The following is a 14135-nucleotide window of genomic DNA, read 5'->3' as shown; positions in this document are numbered from 1 at the left end:
ATGTGTGTCGGTGTGTAGCTGTGCGTGTGTGTGTGTGTGTGCGTGTGTGAAAGAGACGGGTAAGGCTACAGGCAGCTCTTAAGAGTGTGTACAGTTTGAGTTGAGCCCTGGGAGGCCAGCCGTATTCCTACCCATCACTTCCACTTCATTACTCCGGGAGCGGACATACATTATTCAGCTCTGCGAGCCTCAGTCCACAGGGACCGATAGAGCCTTTAACAAACACTTTAACCTATCTTAACTCGCACATTGATCCACTCTGTTTATTTGTCCATTATCTGTCTTGATCTTAGTTAATTTGTGTCCATGTGCTTTCTGCTGTAGCAGAGATTAGCTTTATTTTCTCACTGTTTGGTGTCTCTACAGGCCTCGTTGGTGTGTGTGTAAAGAAAATTGATACTAACTGCTAAATCAAACATGATTTGTTTCTTCTAAACTTAAATTTTAATGGGCAAACAGCCAAAAAACTTCGGTAACATAGTAATTAAACTATTTCGAACGGTTCTGTGAGGTGTTGAACAAGGCCATAGGTCCAGGTTTATCTTAGAAAGTGTTCTCTGGCTTATTTCTTTGGTTAAAAAGGCCGACTATAGTCAATAACATTTCAATTATCCAAGCAAAAACTAAGAGAATAATCAGAAAATCCCAGAAAGACTAGAAAATATAAATGATATTTAACCATAAAGCATCATACCTGCGTGTCTGCTTTTGATTCACAGAGTGAGGGAATACCTTAAACATGGGGAATCACTGCTTCATCTTCCCCCGTGTTTCAGCTGCTCCGCCACTGCTCAGACTTCAGGTGCCATCATCTGGTGGGTTGCAGTTACTACAGCTATACTGTGGCGGTGATGATTATAATGTGTGTGTCTGTGTGTGGTGGTGTTAGCCTGAGGTTGCAGGGGGCTCAGCTTGCAGTAGTTATTGACAAAGGTGAAAGGGTCATCTGCAATTTGGTGACCGAGCACAGACAACACAGTAGGTCTGCCTGTCCACATGCACAGCTACACCTAGGTGTAGTTGCAGATTTCACGCTGCATCTCTGACTGGACCTCCCAGGACTTTAAGGCCACCAGCAGTGTCTGCCTCAAGAGCTTCACTGTTTTGTCATCGTTTGCAGCATTTGCATCAGTTCAGAAACTCTTTACACGTCTGTATCAAATAGAGAAAGACACAGGATGTTAATCATTATATAAATCCTCATTCTTTAGTAATATTCTTTTTGTCACTTACAAATAAAAGGCTGCTGAGTGTCTAATCTCCTCATTTCACATCAAGAAAGCACAGTATCTTCCTATTCTGTGTGCCATTACTAATCACATCATTGAACACTGCTTTGCAAATTATGAATCCACACCAAATGTTCAAGAACTCACGCGATGTGGTTGACAGAGAAGTTGTATATGATAGCAGTCAGTTAAGTGCTTCTTTCTAGAGCACTGGCATTCCCCGGAGAGAAGCTGGGCAATAATTTCCTCAGATAGCCCCTATGGGAACGAGCCTGCTGGTTTTCTATGTCCACTCCAATCACATCACTAATGGAGAGGCGGGTTAGCATCTGTGACAGTGGGAAACCAGATCTCCACTCCCCCTGTGAGTGTGTCTCTTGCAGATAAACAGTTGGCAGATTTCCCCTTTTCCCTGTGCATGTGCATAAACACACACACACACATCTGAGGGGAGGAAACACAAGCTGGACAGGGTTAATACACTCCATTAAGCTCTATTACCCTAAACGACTTGGGCAAATGAATGAGGACTCACATTACTCCACAGCTGTTTGTGTGTGTGTGTATTACAATGATAGTATGTGCACGCACATGCACGCATTTCATGTGTAATTATACTGTGAAGATATGTGACCCATGAGTCATATCTCATTATCCACAAAGTGAAAGACAGCAGAGGGAGGGGTCTGCACTCTGTATTGCTACTGTACACTGCCATAATCCTCATCTTCTGAGATCATTTTAAACTATTTATAATACAAACCTATTTTTTACCAAATTATCTTCGCTCAGTATGGCAATTACGTCTAAAAGATTCCTCATATAACTTCGCTGCTGCTTCATGAGGCTGCTTAGGCGGAGAAGAACTTACTAACACGTTCATGAATGCTAGCCTGTTGCTTCACAATATTTGTTATGGGGTGCAGTTTCACATGTAAGTATGTGTTTGTGTGCGGGAACAATGTGCCTTAGTTTAGTAAGTGAGTATCTTGATTTATTACTACGTAAACTCTTTGCTCTGATTTAATTGGAATCCTGATATAACCGTCATCTGACAAGATCACCATGTTACTTAAAGGCAACATGCTTTCACACATTCCACGGCATCACGGTGTTGGACATACCTCAGTCTGGAACCTGATTCTGCTCCCATGCATGTATACTGGGACAAGGATAGTGGTCCAGTTAAATAGCCAAGCTGGCCTGTAATTTGTCACTCGACCCAGCCTTATATGTGTAATTATGTGTAATTGCTGAGGAAGATCCTCATTGCAGAAGCATATCTAAGAATATCTTCTGTTTTTAGGACATGAATGTACAACCTAATGTCATGACAGGATCTCCAAAGAGTTGTTTTCTGGGTGAGTAAAAATGATCTTAATTAGTAAAATAAAACCAAATGAGTGAATCGGGGGCTACTCACAGCAAGAAACAGCAATGTTTGAGGAACAAGTATTCTCTGTGCAAACGCAGCCAGCCAAGCAGACTAACACTTTTAAACACCAATATGGCAACTGTCTTGTTTTCCTCAAATTTATTGGTGGTCTCAGAATTGACATTGCAGTTGCTGCTGACACCAAATCATCACGTCACCTTGTGAATCTTCCTGCAACAGCAACAAAGACACAGGAGGTTTGGGGGTTGTATTTTAAATGTCTGTGGCTTCTCGTTCCTGCAGTGGGAAGTAAAAATGTGTTGAAGGTGATCATCTAGATGATATTGTGAAGTAGTGTGCTCAATTCATTTGCATTTCCTCCTTCACAACTCCACTCTTTGTTTTCTTTGTGTTTTAAGCACACTGAGCTTTCACAGCTTAATAATTAACTAAACTGATTGATAGAAACAAGGCTTTTCTGCTGCTAAAACTGCCACAAAGGTCATTTTTGATCACTGGAAAAGTGCAAACGGTTGATAGTGTTCCTGCCATGTGAACAGTGTTCGTGTAAAGACAAAAGATGAGCACTTTCCCTATATCCCAGCTATTCTAAAAACGAAGACAGAATTTACAGAACTAGCACAAATCATTTATGCCTTAATTTTGTGAAGCCTCTCCACACAGCTCTGATACACCAGTGTGTCTCATACATTCTGAACAAAGACGCAGCAAGTCCTCAGCCCCCTCAGGACTCTCACAGCAGCACGCTGAGCTAAGTTGCTACGCTATAACAAGCGGATACCAGTGGATAAACATTATTTCAAAATGGCTGAAAGGAGCCAGCGATGCGAACACCCAAACACAAACCCTCCCTCTGTCCTAATCTGCGTCTTCCCTCAGATTATTGCCATGAATAGGCATACAACAGAAAAGACTTATCAATCCCCCCCCCTTTCATAGCATTTGTTGTGTGTATTTTCCCTGTATATTAAATTTGTCTTCTTTAAAAGGCAGTGACAATGTTTGCTATTTGTCTGTACGAAACTCGCAGCTGCAACATGACAATAAACGCAGGCTAAGCAGCAGCAGCACTCAGTAAACTCTGTATTGTGAAGCTTGTTGAATTACCCATGAGTTTTGATACTTTGTCTTTGTGTAACTGCTTAATTCCACTAATCCCTATGGAGGAACAGTGAATGGCGTAAATTCCCTATGATATCTTGCCTGGGCTAAACATTTGCTCACTTACGTATACACTGCGTACAGAAAATTATTCTTTTGACAACATTACAACAGATTTAACCCACTGCCCTGTTTATCCTGCAATGACATGCATTAGCTTCATTGCACCGGGAGGTGCATTTCCATTTCAAATTACAGCTCAGCAGTCAGCACACACTCACAAACACACATGGATCAAATATGACATTGATGGTCTCGAGTTCCAATGATAATGAGTGTAACACTCACGAAACGCATAAAAAATTCAAAAATAATTAACTTCTTTGTTCATTATTTCTTCTCCAGAGACTGTCACGCTTTTTATTCTCCAACTGCTTTAGGTCAGCCTCTGTAAAGTCTATTTGGCAATCAAACAGTGTCTTTCTACCCCCTTCTTCTCTACACACTTCTATTGCTCTCATTCTCTTTCCTTGACTCTTTTTTCTGTCCAACCATTCCCCCTTTTTTCTCCTCCCCTGCCCATGTCTCTCTCTGTCCGGCTGGCCATCTCAGCATGGCTATAGAGTCCTAACTTGTCTACATTTACCCCCTGCATTGGCTGACCAATAGAGCCGTTGAGAAGAGAGTCCCTCCTTTAGCGCGTCGCCATTCTCCCCGAGTCGGCTCATGCTCTCTGTTTTCACGACCTCTGACCCCAGGCCATGGCAACATTGGCAGGAATGTCAGGAGTGATTGGCAGGATAAAGAACACAGCCCCTCTCTCCTGCACAAGCGGATTTGAGACACTTTGAGAGGTGAACAATAGCGGATTTGGGCTTGATTGGATCACTGATGAGCTGATGACTGTCAAAAGAGCACGTCGTCTTTACATAAGCCTGATTATCTCTGCATGGCAGAAGAGCAGAGAAAACTAGGAGGGCTAACTGCTGTATGAGAAGTTAGGGACAGGGGAACTGGCAGGGAGTTCACCCCCATGCAGAGTCCCTCGAAAGGGGAAATTGCCGCACACGAGGGCCATGCTACAGGGCTTGGACCTCTCTCATCCACTGGGGGCCTTTAACAAATCTATTCAGGCGACTGAGGGCGCTCATACATGTGGGCATAATCACAGGAGGATGGCTTAAGGGTGGGAGTGTGAGGGGGGTGACACATGGAGACAATCATTGTTCAATCCCAGACCATCCCATCAAGACGACAGAGGAGCGGAGAAAACCAGAGAGGCATATATGTAGCAGGGTGAAATGCTGGTAGAAAAGAGCAGTGGGACAAGCAAATCAAAGCCAAATCCCTGCCATAATCTGCCTTTTTAATAGGGATTAGATCTCATCAAAGAGCCTATATCAGAATACTAAAGTACCACTGAAGACTCTGCTCACACTGAGAGTTTGAGGGGCTGATACAACTTAGTTAGATTTCTTCTAGATTGGCTCTGGTTCTTATATTGGTGCCATAGCGTACCAACCAACCCATGTTTTATTTACCAAAAGCAGTTTGTACGGTTACATGCAAATTTCAGTTGAGTTACAACTTGACCTGGCCATTTAATTGGACCCCTGCCCTCATCCCAATATACATGCACGTGAGAGGAATCAAATTACTGACAGAGGTATGTCTGGCACTACAACGCTGTGGACAAACTGTCTCCACAGACGTTGCCTTTAAGTTATTTTGTCAGATGATGCTGTGGATATAATATCAGGATTCCAACTAGAGCAGAGTGGCACAGTCCTAATGGGCGGATTTTGAGTCACAATTCCTGATGCCTTTAGCCGTTTGACAAAAGAAACAGAAAAATGTGTGAATGGGAACAGCTTTATTAGGAATTTGGCTGTATCGATATACACTTACGCGTCGTTGCTTTTACTAAAAGATGAAAAAAAGAAAAAGAAAGAAAGAACGAAAGCAGGAGTTATTTGAACCCCAACCGCATTATCTGGGTGTGTTAGTCCAGTTATGAGAGCTGCAATTTTGAACGATTTCAGTCAGACTAAAATGTTTACATGTATTTTCAAGCATTGCTTTTGTTAGACTAATGATATGTTTGTTCCAAGTGTCACATAAACATGTTGATGTTCATCATGCATCACCAACAAAGGGTGCTGTACGTGTCTTTCCAACCTGTAGAATGTCCCTCCACCACCACTGTTCACACACTAAAACCTTCTGTTTTTTTAGTCCAGCTGGTTACAATCTCTTCAGGGTCTTAAGTCCTTTTTATTGAAATCCAATGAACAGTTCAAAACTTCAAGCACAATCTGCTCTTTATTCGTGACAAAATGGTTAGAGAGAGTAAGGTATTTAATAAATTATTATTGGGCTTTTTTTTCTTTCTTTTTTTTCACATTATGCACCTGTATTACATTTTGAAAAGTTTTGGGGTAGCTCAGGGAACAAAGAACCAACATGGAGCTTAAACCTGACACTCTGAAGAAGTTTGCAGCAGCACTCGCCAAAAAACACAAAACACAGTTTGGATCTGCGAGAATTTTCCATTCCTTTCGGAACAAAACATATTTTGGACCCGCTGTGTAACTGATTAAACGGATATTTGATGTCATGTTCAGCTCCATCTTGCTAAGCTCATTGATATCAAACTTTGAAAGAATAACATATTGTTTGGGTACTTGGAAGAACAGTTGCGTGATCTGGCTGGGATGGAGTGTAGAAGAAGAAAAGTGTGTGCAAGTGAAAGAGTGGCTGATATTCTCCTCAGCGGCGCTGATGGCAGTCTGTCAGTGCTGGCAGAGGAAGTGAAAATGGCCTCAAGTGTCTGGCTTCTTTCCATGTTGTTCTCAACATCAATGAGAGCTCTCGCTGCATCATCTCTCTCTCTCTCATTTGCTCTCTTTAAACTCAAATTTGCTCCTTTTATCTCATTTTATGGCTCTTTCTCTGTGAACGTTAAGGCAGGTGGATGGAGAGATGGAGGGATAAATAAATTAGACTCCATTATTCTTCCCACACCTCATCCATATACAGCAGGTTTAAAGTCATTTTTCAGCTTCACTATGAAAGCGCCATCAACTGCCTGTTGGCTTATATTAGACCGCATTATAGTTTGGCTCTGCCCAAAAGTAAAAGTAAATTTAAAAATGAATAAATAAATCTGTCCAGCTCACGTATTTACATTTTATGTTGTGTTGGTTTAATCCATACAAAATCAGAATAAAAAAATGGTGTGTTTTGCTTTATTCTTGTGCTTTTATGTCATCCAGCTCTCAAAAAGACAGCAGATAAGCATGCTTCCTTAAATGTTATTTAACAATGTTAAATGTTCCTTTTAAGAGAAAGGGACAACTGTCACGGTTGTCAGTGTCGAAATGAGGGAACGCAAGTCATGATAACACTGTATGTAAAACCTTTCATTTTGTTAGTTTCAGAAAATATGCACCAACTCATTGTTTCAAAATTAATTGTGTTCTCTGGAAAGTGCTTGAATACTGATCTTGTCAGATGCAGAGGTTTAACAAGTATGATATGATGATGAATGTCATGTCAAGACAGTGTCACACATGAATGTGAACTAGCGATGCTGGTCCACAGTGCAAAACAGCAGTGTCACAATAAAGTAGAAAAGTGATTGCACTTTGTGGGCCACAAATCAATATACGCCCACGTCTGCGTTTCATAATCATAACATGCCTATGTTCTTCATTGTATGAAAATGTCACATGCTCAAAAAGTAGGCTAATTGCTACATTTCCAAAGATCCAAAAATTTTACATTCCTTACTTTTTCTTTGCACATTGTGACGTGACTATATGTTTTTCATTACGTGAAACTGTCAGAAATGCGATATTATGAAACTATCACATATTTTAAAAGATGTTTATAAGCAGTTAGAAAGGAATGGATGGTGGCATTATATTATAGCCAGTCTAGAATGAGAATCAAGTTTGAGTCCAATTCAACTCAATATTGTCCAACAATTTTCACTTTTACGCTTTTGAGACTGGGCCAGATATGTTCAACAGTTTAAAATAATTAGTTTAAGAGATTAGACAAACATGCAGAATATTGAGGAAAAGCACCCATATGTGTACCATGAGAGGTCTTTTCTAAAGAGCAACACTGCCAATATGAGACATAAGATGAATTCTGTTCCAGTGTCGATGAACTGCCGTCCCTACCACCCTCCTCAGAGAATGTCAGCAAGGGGAATTTCCGTTTACACAATTCCTCTATTCAGAACACCTTCAACATCGCTGACACACTGCACTTTCTCTGTGCATTATGCTGGTCATTCAATCACCTAAGATATGTTTTGCTGCTGCTGTAGTCATTTTAGCACCAAAAGCTAACAGTTAGGATATCCTCAGCTAAGCTAGCTAAAGCGGTGTTAGCTTAGACTGCTAATTGGCTGGTTTTAATGTCAGCAATGGCTTGTTTTTTTTTTTTTAAGATATCAGAGAAGACTGTTTTTTTAGATAATCTCTTAATCACATCCATAGAGATAAAAACAATTACTTTGACATGAACACTCATTTTTCTCTTCAGTTTGGAACTCAAAGACTGATAGGTAAACTTGCTGTTCAACTTTGTGATGTGATGAATCCCACTTAGAATAGTTAAATACACTCTGCATTCCATCATTATCAGTATGAATCAACATCATTGTCTTGTGAAAAGCGTGTGGCTATTTCCATTTTGTTTAAAAATGACTAAACTTGTAGTTTTATGAGTTTCACAGTGGTCAAATGAACATCAGGGTCAATCAGCTCAAAGGACATATTTGCAAATCTTGCAAAGTACACTCTCAGTGTCACTTGTAGTTCTAATGGCAGTCTCCTGTCCTACTTTTCCTGAGAGTAAGGTGGCAGCATTGTGTCACATCTCCAGGTCCATAAACCTGGTGGCTGATTCTTTGTCTTTATGCGCATTATGCATTTTCACATCATCATTTGTGTAATTCCTTCGACTTTACTAGTCTAATCTTACAGTTTATCTAAAATCGAACTAAATACTCAAATGGCAATTGCTGTTTTGTTATCGACACTTGATAAAGCATCAAACTAAGAACAGCTGAGAAAATCTTTTTTTGCAACTTTACAGACACTTTAGTATAATTCTGACCATACTGTACTCTAGACCTCAGTAATACATCACCAACTAAAGTTTGACATACAGTGGATATTTTATGGGCCACATGGACATGGTTAACTTGCCATAGCAACTTGACCATCAGCACTGGACTATCACAATTAAGTCTGCACTTAACAGTTGCAAACAACAAGTTTTAAAGGTTACCAATACAGTCTTCAATGTGCCTGTGTTAAATTTTCCAGTGAGATCAAAATTTTATCTGTAAATAAATCCCCCTTGAGACGCCAGCCAACTCAAATTTATGTGGCACACTTGATAGGTTTCTTAACCAAGCACAGACACCATAGCTTTGAGAACCCCTCACTAATAGCAGTGCTAAAACCCCCCACCATCTTGTCTCTTTACTGTCTTTGGATCTTTAACTGTCACAAAGATGCCACAGAGTGACACACAAACCCACCCCACCTCCCTTCCCATCCACCTCCCCCTGAGCTGCTGCCCCCATACTGGCTGCTGGCCTTTCCTGCCCGTCAGATCCATATTTCAGAGGCAGCAGTGGTGGCACTGAGGGGGTATAATCCAACATTAAAGGAAGGAGGCCTCGGCTGAAAGCACAGGCGCAGGTTCACAAGGTCCTGGAAATCTTCAATTTTGATTTCCGCAGCGTTTGCAGTGGCTTCCGAGAGTTTTGGCGAGAGTGCATTTTTCAATAATAGTGAGATTTTTCTTGTGAAAACGGGCTGACACTGTGTGGTTCCATTTGTAAGGAGACTTTGAAACAAGCTAAAAATATGGTCAAAAGGGTCAATTGTAAATTAATTGCAATTGATAAGTGTACTATGTTAATATTAATATAGAATTACACCTAAATATTCAATCTTCTGGGGCTTTACACCAATTTTTTTGTAAGAGGAACATACAGTGAGATACTATATGAACTATATGTTAAAACTAATATCTTCCAGATGTAATGTAATATAAATTAATCTCACAAAAACTTGATCTGCTACTAAGTAGAAGTTACAAATTAAATGTTGTATGTTTGCTTTTAAAAAAAACACTGCCACCTCTTCATCCCCACTTTGCCCCTATTTTCCCTTACATTCTCTGTACATTTTGGGTGGAACATGAGCTGTTTAATCAAACTAAAGTGGGAAAAGGTTAAATAAATGACTGTAACGACATTTATTTAGTTGCCAAAAAATATATTCTTTAAAGACAAATTCATATCCTGTATTTACAATTTTCAGGGTATCTGCTCACAACAGAAAAGCAGAGGAAAAAACTTGAAAGACACAAAGGAGACATAAGCAAATCTTTGACAAAAACAACCATCTCTTTTGAACGTAGAAGCTAAGCAGTAATACTATGACAGGTTGCCCATTCAGAAAAATAGCCTTCATTAACTGTTCTCCATTAAATAAAATTATTCCTATCTTTTTCTTTTTTCTTTTTCTTTTTTGCTTCATCTTCTCATAATGTCGTTGTCAGAACTCGCTGTGCTGCTGTCCCATGGTGAGGTCTGAGGAAAGAGAACACAAATGAAAAACAAGGATCAGGGGGGAAATCAGTAGTATTTGGGTTCTTCAGTTGGAAGCTTTAAAGAAGCAACATTTTCAGAACTATTCTTGTATTCTCAGTTTCAAAATCACATCTCGATTCAAAGAGATTTAAATCTCAGAAAGCAACAACATTAAACTCTACTTATGCAAATTAAAAATTACTTTAGGTAAATTGTTTCATGTCTTTTCACGGTCCACTTCGTTCCTGATGTTGCTATCGGAGCTTTCCTTGACATACATTAGCTTTTTCACTGAGGGGGCGTGAATAAATGGTGGCAGATTATTTAAATGACATAGGTGGCGATAAACTCCTTGTTTAGTGGAGGAGGAGGAGGAGGAGGAGGAGGAGGAGGAGGAGGAGGAGATAGAAGAGGGGGTATCTTGGACGGTGTGCCTGACGGTGCGTTAAAGAGGGGACTCAGTCTCATGATTTATGTGCTGAGGTCTGCCTCCCGCCCTGTCAGGTGTAACAGTATTTACTGTCAGGTGTAAAAGTATTTACTTCTGCTTTATGGTTCATTTCATCAGCAGAGGTGCTGGAAGATACTGAGGTCGATTGAATGATTATGGCAAATTGATTTCAAAGGGGGCGAGTTTACCTGTCGGTGATCAATTGAAACGAGGACTTCAGGGAATCAGGCCTGTGGTCGCTCTCTTCATCTGTGTGAAACAATCATAAATAAATAAAAAATCGAATCAGGCCACATGAACAAAGTTATTTAGATTTTTCACTTTCAAATTAAACTCATGTCCTGTAGGTGATTGTTTTGTTTCATTTTACCAAGCTGTCATATGGGTGCAGTTAACACTACGGAGGCCGTTAAGGAAAAAAAAGAAAAAAGATAACGACATATAGATCATACCATCTCTTTTTGGACTCAAGCTTCCTGTCGACTCTACGTCGCTGTCATCCTCCGTCCCCGAAGCTCCCGTGCAAGCCGCTGGTCGTGCGTCATGACGCGCAGCCGGCACTGAGCCATGGAGAGGCAGGTGTCCCGCGGGCGCACCTCCGAGGAGCGACCTCATGTTCAAAATGGAGTTGGCATTGAGCAAAGCTGCGTTGGCCCAGTTGTGTAGCTTGCCAATCTGGCATGTGTATATTCCATGACCCGGGAGTAAGGCCGGGTGGCTGGCGGAGGCCATAGCCGCGTGATGCGCGTAGGCCGCGGGGGAGGATTTGAGAGCGCTATCGGGGGCCGTGGCGGTCTCAGCCAAAGACCAGATTTTCGGTTTGCTCTGTGGGGGTCTCACACACTCCTCTCTGCTGGGGGAACGATCCGCTGCGAGTTTTCCACCAGGCGAGAGGGAAACACCCGCCTCCACAGAAAGCGTCCTGCTGCTCTCCGAGCTCTTGGACTCCGAGGCCTGCTCTCTGGCGGACAGACCTGGCTCTCCCTCTGCTTTCCCGGAGCCTTGCTCCCCGGCTCGCTGCTCCTCGGGTCTCTCGATGTCGACGGTTTCCAAATCAATCTCCTCCTCATCATCTTCGTCGTCGCTGCCATTCTTGCCGGGCTCGTCCTCGTTATCGCTGCTGAAGATGCGGCCGTCCCGGTCCTCGGCGCTGCGGCCCCAAGTTACCTTGTTCTCCTTTTTAAGGCGTCTGCGGGCGTTTGCAAACCACGTAGATACCTTAGATAGAAAAAATGCGTTTTTAAGCATTTACAATTAAATGATGAGATTCTTCAAATCCAAATATACATGAGAACCAACAGTTCGTTTTTTTCTTTAATCTTCGTAAGTTTGGAGATGAGAATTCTGGAGAAACTTTTGAAAGTCTCTGTGAAAGCGCCCCCTCAAGTGTCTGTCACACAACTACCAACAAGATTATCGCAATAGCCATTATAGCGTAAAAAAAAGTACTTTTTGTCTCAGGGTTTGCTTGAATGGATGAAACATATTAAAACAATCATTACTTCTGTTTTATCTCCAGGCACTGATTCCCACATAAAAGGGCTTTGGTGTTGCGCCTGGTTAGCACTCATTTTGTTTTATAAACTCTACATTGACACATCATACACACTCACACACGCACACACCTGTGTGAGTGTCATCCTTGTAATAATCGCGAGCATGATCTTCTCTCCTTTGGTGGGGTACGGGTTCTTCTGGTGTTCTTGCAGCCAGGCCTTCAAGGTGCTGGTGGTCTCCCTGGTGGCCGTTTTGGCCCTCGCCGGGTCTCCGTACGGATACTGGCCGTATGGGTAGAAGCCCTGTGCGGCGTGAACAGGCAGGGAAGCTGGGTGGGAACCCGGGCCGTCCTTCAGCTCATATTGGGAGCCCTGGAATGTTATTGGGAGAAAAGAGGTGGCAACTTGTTGAGCGGCTTGCATTGGAAGTTTTTCCTTCTTCGGCCAACATCTCAATCGATAGTTTCGGAGCAGAAGAGATTTTTTTAAAATGGAAGTTTCAACAAATTTGCCATCAAAGAGGATTAATATGAAATTATTAGCAAATTTAGGAATTAGACATAACCATAATTAAAACACCCAGTAATATATATATATATATATATGATTCTCAAAATTGGTTGTGTTATAAAATTATAATTATGTTATTATATTATGGTATATATAACATTTATTGATTGATCTTTTTTGTCTTTGATAAAAGGAAGAAATTTGGTTTCAAACATATATTTCTTTATATGTGCTTTTCTCTCAAGGTTATGAATCTTCGGCATTAAATATTTAGCAGATGGAGTCTGAATTTAAAGAGGAAAAAACAACAAAAAATCTTTAGAGAAGAGAACTAAAAGTAAACTCTTAAAATATACTCTCAAAGTTCGTTGACTTTCTTGGATTCGTGCCAAATTAGAACTGTAAATATGTATAATTTCAATCAGAAGCGACAAATTGTTTCGATTAAATAAACTTTGTAAAGTTGATACAATTAAGAGGCTATAGAAAACGAACAATCGATGTTTAAAGGACTTAATCGCCGAGTAAACTGTTCATTGCGCCATTAAAGATAAAGAAACAAAAGCTCAGCCTAACAACAGCAACAATTACGGCACTTTATCGTTATCATTAACACCTTCCTGAAACAACTATCAGCTCCTACCATCTGGGATATGAGGGCGAGGTCTGCGGCTCCGCTGTACGGCAGAAAGGCACTGTAATTATGAGCCGCCCATGGGCTCCCGTACATCCCCAGCATCGAGCCGACAGCCGCGGCTGTGGCGGATGAGCTCACGCCGCCCTCGGTGCCTCCCTCCCGGGCAGAGGCCGGCCGTTCGCTCCCGTACACCTCATGGGATACGTTGAGGAACTGAGGGTACCCCAGCTGAGGAAAAGACATGTCCGGGGAAAAACGCGCGCAGTAAATCTCCCCTAAAGTCAAAGTAACAGCAAAAAGGAGTGCAAGAGAAAAAAAAAAGATAGAAAGTAGGGATTCCCAGAAAACAGAGGAAGAAGAACAGGAGGGTGAAGGGGGCTGTCTAAATCACAACATACCCCCTTAAAAAAAAAAAAGAAAAAAGCCAAGCTTCTCCTCTTGTGTCAGAGCCGCAGTTTGGCACCTCGAGTGAGGAGTGATGCGCGCGTCTGGCCGCAGGAGCTTCTGGATGTGGAGCTGACTGACTGATTGGCAGCCTACTTAAACACCAAGCTCCTCCTATGCCCGGGGCAGGCGATTAGTGCATTGGTTAGCCTAGGTCGTCCGTGTGTGTGTGTGCGTGTGTTAGCGAGTGTGCAAGTGTATGATTTAACTGTGTCAACAGAGAAGGAGACCTGTGAATGTGCACGT

The 14135-nt window shown here is 41.7% G+C and overlaps 1 protein-coding gene across 1 annotated transcript; it reads right to left on the bottom strand.

The window, feature by feature from the left end:
* Positions 1 to 10017: 10017 nt before the first annotated feature.
* Positions 10018 to 13921, bottom strand: irx1b (iroquois homeobox 1b). The gene is made up of 5 exons (XM_072370305.1): positions 13452 to 13921; positions 12428 to 12670; positions 11255 to 12020; positions 10991 to 11051; positions 10018 to 10351 (listed from the first exon to the last, which is right to left on the bottom strand). The coding sequence occupies exons 1-5, from the start codon at positions 13686 to 13688 to the stop codon at positions 10303 to 10305; spliced, it is 1356 nt and encodes a 451-aa protein (XP_072226406.1). The 5' UTR covers positions 13689 to 13921; the 3' UTR covers positions 10018 to 10302.
* Between the last annotated feature and the right edge of the window lie 214 nt (positions 13922 to 14135).

The sequence above is a fragment of the Leuresthes tenuis genome, unplaced genomic scaffold (assembly GCF_036924035.1).
Source record: "Leuresthes tenuis unplaced genomic scaffold, fLeuTen1.0.hap1 SCAF_18, whole genome shotgun sequence".
Classification (NCBI taxonomy): Eukaryota; Metazoa; Chordata; class Actinopteri; order Atheriniformes; family Atherinopsidae; genus Leuresthes; species Leuresthes tenuis.
The sequence above is the reverse complement of the archived record's forward strand: the minus strand, read 5'-3'. Positions and strand labels throughout refer to the sequence as shown.

Bases quoted from the DNA above. Each gene is read 5' to 3' on its own strand.
- irx1b (XM_072370305.1), bottom strand. From the start codon at position 13,688: ATGTCTTTTCCTCAGCTGGGGTACCCTCAGTTCCTCAACGTATCCCAT. The intron at 11,052-11,254 runs GTATGATCTATA...TGTTTCACACAG, and splicing joins CTTGAGTCCAAAAAGAGATG to ATGAAGAGAGCGACCACAGG. The intron at 10,352-10,990 runs GTAAACTCGCCC...CTCTTTCCTCAG, and splicing joins TTTCAATTGATCACCGACAG to ACCTCACCATGGGACAGCAG.